At 38.6% G+C, this 11716-nt stretch overlaps 2 protein-coding genes across 4 annotated transcripts; both read left to right on the forward strand.

Moving 5' to 3' along the window:
- The first annotated feature begins 549 nt into the window (after positions 1–549).
- On the forward strand, positions 550–2355 carry LOC119907935 (apolipoprotein A-IV-like). Of its 3 annotated transcripts, none has more exons than XM_038725643.1 (4): positions 550–684; positions 769–822; positions 915–1065; positions 1534–2355. In XM_038725643.1, exons 2-4 carry the CDS (start codon positions 783–785, stop codon positions 2111–2113), a joined length of 771 nt encoding a protein of 256 aa, XP_038581571.1. In that variant the 5' UTR covers positions 550–684; positions 769–782; the 3' UTR covers positions 2114–2355. The 3 variants fall into 3 exon arrangements, with proteins under 3 accessions (XP_038581571.1, XP_038581569.1, XP_038581570.1); XM_038725641.1 differs by having other exon boundaries at positions 551–684; positions 912–1065; XM_038725642.1 differs by having other exon boundaries at positions 582–684; positions 775–822; positions 912–1065.
- A 3630-nt stretch (positions 2356–5985) lies between these two features.
- Positions 5986–11517, forward strand: apoea (apolipoprotein Ea). Its single transcript, XM_038725640.1, has 5 exons — positions 5986–6084; positions 6449–6512; positions 7077–7227; positions 9231–9518; positions 11101–11517. The coding sequence occupies exons 2-5, from the start codon at positions 6470–6472 to the stop codon at positions 11405–11407; spliced, it is 789 nt and encodes a 262-aa protein (XP_038581568.1). The 5' UTR covers positions 5986–6084; positions 6449–6469; the 3' UTR covers positions 11408–11517.
- Positions 11518–11716: the final 199 nt, after the last annotated feature.

The raw sequence follows: 11716 nt of genomic DNA on the forward strand, positions 1-11716 counted from the left end.
GAAGAATAATTTTTAAAAATAGCATTTGGGGGCTAGGGCGGCCCAGTGGTCCAATGGATAGCGCGACCCCCGGGCCGCAGAATAAGCGATTGACGATCGATCGATCGATCGATCATTTCTCTACACATCTTTCTATCAATTTTACTAGACTAGAAAATTGTTTAGTGGGAGGAAGTGCAGATGCTGTGAACATGTTAGCATGCTAAAGGTAGCATTTAGCTTAAAGTGCCTCAGAGAGGCTGCAGACTGTTTTTCAAGTTATTCTTATTATCAGTTATTATTGTTTTGCCAATTTTTCCAATTATTGAGTGTTCACTACAGTCTCAAACTTTTGGCAACAAAATCAAGTTTCAAATAATATGTTTAAAGACATTTAAAAGACATTACAACAGATTTCTTTACAATAAAATACCTGAGCGAAATCTTTACTCTGAAAGCTGTCTGCATAATGTATAATGTACATGAGGGTTTTATCAGGTAGTGGTGATGTCCTCCCTGATTTTCCACTGTTGGCACTGTTGTGATGTGGAAGCAGTAGTGACAGCAAATCACTCAGCGGTGGACTTTACTCCTGTGTCTCCTCTACAGGACTCAGCAGCCTTTATATACTCAGTCATGAGCAGTGCAGAACACACTCTCTGTACTCAGCTGCTCCCTGACCAAACAGCCAGCTCATCCACACAGGTAAGACAGCAGTAAGAGGATGTCACTTTGCAGGTTGCGAGCTAAATAACAACAAAAAGCTAATTTTGCATGCTTGTTTTTAAGCTGCAGTGTCAGCCATGAAGGTCCTCCTGGTGCTCGCCCTCGCTGTTTTCACTGGTAAGGTTTGCTGATTTAGGTGAAACTCAACTTGTAAAAAGTTGGAACAAGATGTGACAATAAATGCTTCGTCGCCTCCGGGCTTTCAGCAGGTTGCAATGCCAATATTTTGTGGCAAAACCAGCCCGAGCGGCGGGTCGACATGGTGAAAGATGCTTTCTGGGACTACGTTTCCAAGGCAACCATGACGGCCGAGGACTCCCTGCAGCAGATCAGACAGTCGGAGCTGGGAAAGGAAGTGAAGTGAGTTGAAGATGCGCTTGTTAAAGATTATTAACTTTTCATATTTGAGGGGTTTTCTTATTGAGCCCTGCCCACTTTAAACCAGTCCGGTAAAAGAGCAAAAAGTAAAACAGAAAGTTGTTTGTTCATTTTTGTTCATTACTCTACTAACCTAATAAGCTAATTGGGAAGTTTATTCATCACTGATTTTTGTTTGAATAATTTGTAGTTCATCTTTGAGAAGATGATGAATAAGGTTGCAACTAACGATTATTTTCAGTCTTGATTAATCTGGCCATTATTTTCTTGATTAATCGATTAGTTGTTTGGTCTATAAAATGTTGATCAGTGTTTCCTAAAGCCCAAGATGACCTCCTCTAATGTCTTGTTTTGGCCACATCCTAAACATATTCACTTTACTGTCATAGAGGAGAACCAGAACATGTTTACATTTAAATTGCTTAATTTAAAGTCTGTGTGTCTCTGCAGCACCCTCATCTCTGAGAGCACCAACGCCGTCAACAAGCTCACCGACGCTCTCCGTACTCGGGTGGCTCCTCTGACCCAGGACTTCATGACTGCATTTTCCCAGCAGGCTGAGCAGCTGAGGGCCCGTCTGGAGAAGGATCTGACCACCGTGAGCACTAACCTGCAGCCCTACGCTGAGGAGATGGTGGCGCACGTCCAGAGGCAGGTGGAGGAGCTGAAGAAGGAGGCGGCCCCCTACGTTGAGGCCATGGATCCCGAGGCCCTGAAGGCCGTCCTGCTACAGAAGAGCCAGGAGCTGAAGGGGCAGCTGGATAATCGCGTGAACGAGCTGCAGGCCCAGATGGTTCCCTACACCGAGGAGATGAAGGAGAAGATGGAGCAGAGCCTGGAGGAGTTTCAGAGGAGCATGATCCCCCTGGCCCAGAGCTTTGAGACCCAGCTGACCCAGAAAACCCAGGAGATCCAGCAGAACCTGGCTCCATACGGAGAGGAGCTGAGGGCCAAGCTGGACGCCAACACCCAGAACCTGAAGACAAAGCTGGCTGCTCTGTGGGAGTCCTTCACTAAGTTGACCAAATAAACGGACTAACATCTATAATTACTCAGTTATGTATTGTTTCTACTGCCTGATTGTTAGTTATCTCTGCTGAATGAGCGTGGTGTTCATGGGACAGATAAAAAGTGCAATACCTCATATGTTTGTATGTTGATGAAAGATGCTGTGAAAAACAACCTTCTAAGTAATGTCAGTATTTAACTATAACTTACTTATAACTATAAGCTGCCATCTGCAATACAATATCAATAAACAGGTTAAATGTGTTTTATGCTGTCACTTATATTCATATCTGAAGAATAATTTTTAAAAATAGCATTTGGGGGCTAGGGCGGCCCAGTGGTCCAATGGATAGCGCGACCCCCAGGCCGCAGAATAAGCGATTGACGATCGATCGATGGATTTGGAGGCTAAACATTCAGGAATGTAACTATGTCCAGCATTTTTAAACAGAGGCATTCATGCGTCAAAGATAATCTCACAAAGGTAAATAAAAGCAAAGAATATGTAACTTAATATAAACTTAAATATTTATCTCTTAAGAATGAAAAGTTCAATTCATAAACACACACACTTGCTCAATTCAGTACTGTGAGGGCTTTTGCTGCTACAGTCAGTAGCAAACGTTAAATACATTTTTCTGTGTAAGTGATTTACTGATTTACATTTACTGAGTCAGTTTGTAAACATTATAGCAACTACTTGTGCTCTTGTTAAGCTTTACCATTGAACTTATCATTGCTGCTTATGGCCACATTGACTGCTGTTCAGCAAACGTAGCAAAAAGCTGCAAAGGGTCCCTCTTGCATGCCCTTACGGTAGTTAAAACATAATGAAGTGCCCTTTAACTGGAGAAAATGCAATGGCCTGCCATACAGGCTACCCTGCATGCTGGAATTGGGTTTGTAACTGTTTCACCATTGGCAAGGCATGTTTATTTGAATAGCACATTTCAACAACAAGGTAACTCAAAGTGCTTTACATAAAAGCAACAGTGGACCATATAAAAATGCATTTAGATTAAAGAGTTTAATAGAAAATAAAAACAGGATAAAACAGGACAGTAAAAGCTACAGTGTAGTATAAGTTATTAATCAAATCATCATCAATATTTGATTGAATAAAAGACAGTGGTAAAAAAAAAGTCTTCCGTCTTGAAGAAGTGAGAGTTTCAGCAGACCTGCAGTTTTCTGGGAGATTGTTCCAGATACATAGAGCATAAGAACTGAACGCTGCTTCTCCATGACCTGATCCCAGATGACCTGAGAGGTCTGGATGATGACCATAACCATTCAGTGCTTTATAAACTAAAAGCACATTTTATAATCAATCCTCTGACAGACAGGAAGCTAGTGAAAAGACCTCAGAACTGGAGTGATGTGATACACTTTTTTGGTCTTTGTGAGGACTCAGCTGCAGTTGTCTGATCGATGTTTTAGGCAGACCTGTAAAGCAGGGGATATGTAGGCATGATTTAGTCTTCTCTCCTCTTTTGTCATGTTCACAGGGAGAGAATGGAAAACTTGGCCAAAAAGTTACTGATGCATGCACGTTTTTGGTTCATTTTATCATCTGTAGCTTGTTTTTATAAAGCTTAAATTACTATTATTGGACAATGCACACTTGTTTCTTCCATATATTAATTGCATTGCATGTTTTCTTAATGAGCAAATAAACCTCTAAAGGCATTTTCATTTGTTGTTTAACTGCAAGCTATATAAAAAATAGTGCTCTAAAAAAGTGGTGGGGACAAAATTAGTCATTTCAAAAAGTGGTGGGGACATGTGCCCAGTGTCCCCAGTATAAATGACACCTATGTCCATAAGTGACATTGTGACCGAACAAATGACTATTTTGGTCATGGATTTCACTTGGATACACTTTCTGGAATAAAACATCTAAAGCCAAAATCCTACCATATGGGCAATCCTGGGACAAAATCTTATCACATGACGGTCCGCGGTCTAATTTGTGTCAGTTTAGGGGTCCTTGACGGGAAATAGTTTGAGAACCACTGCTGTAAAGACACCGTTACAGTAATCGAGTATACTAAAAATGAATGCATGGACAAGTTTTTCCAGGTCATGCTGAGACCTAAGTCCTTTAATCCTTGATATACTCTTCAGGTGATAGAAGGCTGACTTTGTAATTGTCATAAAGTGGCTGCTGAAACTCAGGTCTGAGTCCATGACTACACCCAGATTTCTGGCTTGGTGTGTAGTTTTTAACATTACCGACTGAAGCTGAGTGCTGACTTTTAATCTTTCTTCCTTCACTCGAAAAACAACTTCAGTTTTATCTTTGTTTAATTGAAGATGCCATAATACATCCTAAATTTCTGTGCACTGGTGCCCCACCTCATGTAGCTGGTGCCCTTATTATTAATTTTTTCACCCCTGACCTCCAGCCCCTGGTCTCACTTTAACTTTGCAAACAACCACATGCAAATAACAACCAAAATAAAAAGTGTATCAAGCAGCAAATAGCAGTTGCTGAAAGTGAACAGTTGAGGGGTAATTTTCACTGCTGAGTCACCAAAAAGAAGGCAAAGTCACCCAAACAATTTCACAATGTATTATGTTCCCACTAAAACTTCTTGATGATGATGTTACCAATAGGATCTTGTAGAAACACAACTGGGTTTCTGACGCAACATTGCCAACTTCCATGATGCATGGAGAAGGAAAAAAACTGTGAAGAGGTCAAAACTCCAGCAACACTTGTAGTATAAAGAACAACTTTATTGTGAGACCAACACTTTTCGGCTTGTGGCCTTCATCAGGGGCCACCCGGATGACTCTGATGATGTGTTTGATGATGAGTTTTGACTTCTTCTTACCAGAAAGAGTTACATAAAATATCAAACTTACAATTCTGAAGCTTATAAAAGTATTTAAAACATCCCATATATTCAAAGAGCAGAGCTGATACAAAATAACCCCAACCTTTTGGGCTTGTAACTCATCAAACTAAAGCAGTATATAAACATGCTCATCATGTTTTTATTTAAATACCTGTCAGAACCCTGAAGAGGTCAAATTATCCAGGAATTCACTAGAAGAAAATTAGCTGAAAAAATAAACAGGATTTTATGCTTTTATTGCGCATTTATCATCTCACACCCGATTTGATTTAGTTTGCGTTCCCTTTGGAGGGTCCTGAAAATCAGGTTAAGACCCCTGCCTCAAAAAAAATTTTACTTGTACATATTAATGTACTGAAAGTACTCATGTTGTTCACAAAACTTCTGGTGATTGTTAATAATTTAATACCTCGTGTCTGTTTATATTTGTATCAACACAAAGGCCCAAAGTACATTTCCACACTTGCAGACAAGTTATCCATTGATTACTCCTATCTGTATAAAAGGTAGTTTAGTTGAAGGTTTCCCATCTTATAAAAGCTGTATAAATGCAGGCAGAGGTTGTTAAAGCTGACTATGAACCAGATCAGCTAGACAATGATATGATACAAGAATGACCTTTGGCCTTTTCGCTGTTGTGGTTGACAGACAGACAGACAGGGACAGTGTAAAAGTTTTTTCTGATCATCTGATGGTGCAGTCACATTTGTTTTACACTTAAACTGCAGTTGAGTGGGACAAATACAGAATCACAGTTTATTTAAAGTACTGTTCTACTGTGAGTACTGAAATCCAGTTAATGCACTTTTGATTCAAAGGCTTTAACCCCATGCAAAATATCAGAGTTCAGATAATATCTGAACTCTGATATTTTGGGTGTTCCTAATTTCTCATCTGTGCTTGCATGTGTACTTTCAGTACGCGACGTGGAGCCAAAATAACGCTCGCGCGCACACACACACACACTGACACAGCAATAAAAGATGACAACACAGTTCATGCTGAGAACTTCGGACGTAGGTCAGCAAGACTCCTGTCATTTATTGGATCGCATCAATGCCACCTAAAATGTATAAATACTGAGTGACAAGCTCAGTCAGTCTCACAGACGTCACAGATCAGGATCAGTGAGGTAAGTAAGACTCAGACCATATCTGTAAATCTTTTTCAGCTAGTTGATTTTGTAGTTTGAGAATGATTTTCTTTTTGATTTGTTTTAAACTGTGTCAAATCATTTGTACAGTTTATGCTTCTATAAACTAGCTGTATAAAATCTAGTCAATAATAAAATCTTTTGTAAAAAGAAACAGTGGATAGCAATTCTAAAAAAATCACATTGATCCCTCAAGAACACAAACTTGTCAATAATTTAGATGATTGAATGTTACATGAGTTAAAAAAGATCTTGAAGTTAATGTTCAATAGGTGAAAACGTTAAATAAACCTGTATGTCAGTGTTGATATCATTTTAACCATTTTATTATATGATATTCCAGGTGTCCTTATTTCTGATCATCATGAAGATCTTTGCTGTAATCCTTGCTCTGGCTGTCCTGTCAGGTGAGGTCAGGTTCAAAATGTCTTCTTAGGGATATACCTTTTCAATTATGCTTTTTCTGGCATAACAGATCTATGGAAGAAAGAAAGGGAAAAAAACATATATATGTTGTCTCTTGTTACCGTTTGGGGCTTTTATTTTGAAAATACAGCCTACCCCAACACCCCCCAAAACTCTCACACTATTAATAATAATATAAAGGCAGCAAAATGCTTCTTGTTAACCATATCTTAAATAACAGTCACAAGTTGTCTCTAAACCTGTGGTGTTTCATTGATGTTTTCAAAAGGTCTGAGACCTTTTTCCAGGCCTGATCTCTCAGCCTAGATATCAGTCTTTGGGCCTCCTCAGAGCCCATGTAGTCCAAATACAGGTCTCAGATTTTATAAGGTGGCTTGTCTTTCAGAGCTGAAAAGAAATCCTTAGATGAAATTATCTGTATTCCAGTTACAGTCACTATTTCTAAGACGGTATTTTATCTTTAGTCCAATTTCTTGTCTTCTATTTTGTGAATATTTACAATAACTAATATTTTAAATAAAGATTTCTGTCTCTGTCAAAACTAGGTTGCCATGCAAGAAGTGTGTTTCAGGATGAGGAGAAGAGCTCCTGGGAGGTCGCAGTCGACAAGTTTAGGGATTATTTCACAGATCTGAACTCCAAGACCGATGAAATGGTGAACAGCATCAAGAGCTCCCAGATCAGCAGGGAACTGGCGTGAGTTCATTTACATCACGGTGATGAATTTTGCAATAGTTATCAAAGTAATTTTTGCGACCTCTATGTGAATATATTACAGACATGCCTGCTTTAACAGACTCCTACAGCTGTACATTGTCTACAGATCATACTGTATTTCTTGTTTATATCTGTAACACCTGGACCACTGCAGCTGTGTGTTTAAACCAGCAAACTCTGGTAAACTGGTACTTATTCAGAGTAAAAATATAGTCAATTTTGGAGCATCTTTAGTTTTTGTAACGCAGAAGAGTAATAAGCACCAACGTCTCAGCTAACGCCTCCTCTGTGTGCAGCCTCCAAAATTAATTTCAGCATAAATATACAGTTCCTTTTTCCCCAAGGTTCAAAACATTAAATACTGGAATGGATAAAAATGTACATATAATTATAATGATGCTGACTGGAGAAATAACCCACTCACCACAGTAATGTTGAAGGAACAAAAAACTAAATATGTCCAAACAGATCTCAGTCAAGAGAAAGCTGGACTCATGTTTGCCATTACAAGACACTTTCATAATGAGCCTCCAAAGTAAGTGATGGGGGATAAAAATCCACAGTTCTCTCCAAAAGTAAATTCCAAAGTTTATCTTAAGTTAATATTAGCTCAGCACAGTTCAGCAAGTCTGTCTGTGGAAACACAAAGTGGGAAATTTGCTTTTAAAAGACTAAGTGTAGAAGATACACACTTAATATGTGCCACAATAGTGTAAGCAGGGTAAGCAGGAACGCAAGGACGTGGACCCAAATGCTGAAAACAAAGGCAGAGCCGTTCAGTTCAAAAGATTTATTACAGTAAAGTAAATGTACAGCAGGCTCACAGGAATGATGAGGCAGGCAAAGGTCAACCCCTGGAAATCAGACCAACACGGGTAAACAAATCCAAGAGAACAGGCAAAATCCAAGGTTCATAAAACAGTTGAGGTTGAAGAAAACAAAGAAGTCCAAACAACACTGGGGAAGAGGACAAGTGAGCGTTTCATAATACAACAGGAAACAATGGATTTATGACATGAAAAATAAAACAAATCCTAAGGAGCTGGAGACAGGGGTCAAGGAGGAGCAGATTGTGACAATTTGTGATAGCAGGCTAAATAACAGAAACACGGTTCAACACCAGCACAAACTGCAGCCTCCAAAATGATCTTAAAGTTGAATGAACACCTTTCTAAAACAGTTTCAACAAAAACTGAACATGATAACCTTCATGAAGGGATGATTTATCACAGAACTGTTGAATTAGTTTTAGCTTACTTGTGATACTTTTAGTGAGCTACATACAGTATTTCTGATAATACTTCTGTCTTCTGACTTCAGTAAATGTTTGAATGCAGTCCTTGAGTATTGTCCGTGAGTATGTTTAGATTGTGGTATTGCTGCTTTTACTCAAGTAGGTCTAAATGATCTGAACACTTCTTCCAGCGTTGGTAAATCACTGTAAATACTGTTTTTTATCTGGGTCTTTGTGTTCTCGGCAGAGTGTGTTGGACGGAGTAAAAAGCATCCACACAATGCTGTTAGACCTCTGCTTGGTTACAAAACACACATTCAGCCCTCGGATGAGTGTGAGGAAGTTAATCAGCATGTGTCGTTGAGGTGAGACATTTAAAGAGCTGCTGACTGAGGCCTGCAGTGAACTCGTCCACTTGTCTGACATCTTATTTGGACTTCTGTTGGTTCCGTCTCAGCCACAACTGAATCTTTACTCAAGTTTTCACTTTAAATTCTTTTGTGATTTCTTGGACATGGAAGGGCTCAGTACTAACAGAGGCTCTGTAGATACATCCACAGCTCTGCCGAGATTTAGTTTTTAGATTTATTTTTACATTTTACGAAAACAAAAAAGCTTTTTATTTCCTGTTTTCATCTTGAAAAGGCATTTTTTGCTCTCACCTCAGTCCTAACCCTCTTTGGATCCAGAATGTTTCACAAAAACACCAACAACATCCTTAAACTCATCTACCTTGACCCCCCGACAGCACCCTGATCCAGGACAGTATGTCTGAGCTGGCCATGTACAAGGACGACCTGGAGATCAAGCTGGCTCCCTACACTCAGGAGTCTGCAGAGCGCCTGGGCATGGAACTGCAGAAGCTGTTCAGCAAACTCCAAGAACACATGCTCAGTGGCCGGGAGCAGATGTTGAAGTACAGCGAGGAGCTGCAGACCATGATGGAGCAGAACACAGATGACGTCAAGGTCAGAGTCTCCGCCTACACCCGCAAGATGAAGAAACGCCTCAACAAGGACACACAGGAGATCAAAAGGTGAGTGAAATCCACTGACGCAGAGCAGCGTTCACCGGGAGGCTGATGTCCAGTAAGAGGCTCAGAAAGTTTTTCTAACTTAACTAAACTTTAATTGTTTTATTGAGTCTTTATTGGGCTCTCCTGAGAGGATGTGTTCAGAATTAGTATCAGAAATATTTTGATACAAATTTACATTGTATTATTATTATTGTTTGTTTTGAATATCTGTTCCCAGAATGCAGTATTGATAGTGAGTGAATTATCCTGTTGAAGCAAACTGAATTGAGTGCTAGAGCTGTAACGATATGTTGATTAATCATCAACTATTTTGATAATCGATTAATCATTAAAGTAATTTATTAAACTAAAATGTCAAACTTTCTCTGATTCCAGCTTCATGAATATTAGGCCATGTTGCTTGTCTTTACTTTATATAATTGCAAATTGAATATTTTCTGGTTTTGGAACGTTGGTCAAAAAAAAAAGGAATTTGAAGATGTCATTTTGGGCTCTAGGAAATTACAACGGCATTTTTTAAAACTATTTTTAAAACAATTTCTCGATTAAATGCCAAAATAAGTGGAAGATCATTCAGTAATGGAAATCATTGTTAGTTGCAGCACAAAAAAACCCACACAAATGTAAGAGTTTTCAACCAAATGTTGATTTGTTGGATTTGGTGTCTCGACCTCTAATGAGACAAATATTCTATATTTGTTTTTTAGGATGTGCAATCTTTTGTGGGGTATCTGTGACAACTTTTCTGCACACACATCTGCTTCCTTAAAAAGAAATATTCAATTGTTCATATGATCTCATTTTTCACCTTTTTCTAATATTTCTTATTGTCAGACAACAAACACTAGAGGCAGCAATTGAAATAAATCAATAAGTGACTTTTTATTGTTTTACAACATTATTTTGCATTTTTTATTTGTAAGTAATATAATTCACTTTGAAATTAAAGGGCCTAATTAAATCTACTTTGATTCAATGTTGTAAAACATAAATACATTTATAGCCACCATATGAGACTTTGTCAAGTACAGAACAATAATTCATGGACTTGTTACCATCGTTGTCCCGATTGTTTTCACAGTCCGTTGATCTTTATCAAGATTGAGACTGTAGGCTATTCACAGTTTTTTTTTTAATAGATATACAGTATATGTATAGATAATAATATTATTAATATATAAATAATTTTTCATTTAGCTGACACTTTTATCCAAAGCGACTTGCACTTGTTATATATGTCATGAAGTTGCACACCTCTGGAGCAACTGTGGGTTAAGTCTCTTGCTCAGGGACACATAGGATAACACTACTTTTAATTTGATATACTGTGAGAAAGAACATTTTGCTGGTTATACTTCCATACTTTTACTTATAATGTTTATCATGAAGGACTTTTACTTGTAAGTAATTTACATTGCTGTAGTGGTACATTTTATAAGGTGAAGGGGTCTGAATTCTTGAATTTATACAATATAAAATAACACTTTCTTTACAAAATACTAAGTGCTAAAGGAGTGTGATAAATCGGATGTTTTTGAATCTTATTCTTCACTCAGTTAAAACTGTTCTGGCCTTTTCGCAGACAAGTTGCCAACTACCTTGAGGAGTTTCAGTCCAGAACCTCAGACAACATGGAGGAGATGAAGACACGTTTCGACCCTTTTTTTGCTCATGTGCGTGACAACGTCCAGGCAAAGATCACCTCCCTGAGTGATCTGCTGAGGTCGCAAGTGGACAATGTGAAGGACAAGATTCAGACCAAAGCTGAGGACATCAAGGAGCGCTTCGAGAAAACCGCCGAAGACCTGCGATCCACCCTGGAGGAGAAGATGGAGGAGCTGAGCAACTGGTTTCAGCCTTTTGTCTCCATGATGAGTGGTAACATGTAAAATCCTGTAATCAAGCAGTCTGGACTATCTGTTTATCCATCATTTTTTCTGTTTAAAACCACCTCTGAAAAAGGATTCATAAATAAAGATACTCAGCTGTTAAAAGGGAAGTCATCTTGTCTAAATCCATTGTTTTCACATTAAATGACTAAAACTAGAAGGTGAATGAATTTGAAATTGGGAAACAACAACGTGTCTTGTGTAAAGGTCATCTGCTCTTATTGAAATTGACTTTTTGCTTTTCAACTTTTAATCCACTATGTCGGTTCTGAACATTTGTTTGGGGTGATGTGGCTGAAAACAACACAT

This window comes from Micropterus salmoides, unplaced genomic scaffold (assembly GCF_014851395.1).
Source record: "Micropterus salmoides isolate LMB-PRFRI ecotype aquatic unplaced genomic scaffold, ASM1485139v1 Ms_hic_scaffold_17, whole genome shotgun sequence".
In the NCBI taxonomy this organism is placed as follows: Eukaryota; Metazoa; Chordata; class Actinopteri; order Centrarchiformes; family Centrarchidae; genus Micropterus; species Micropterus salmoides.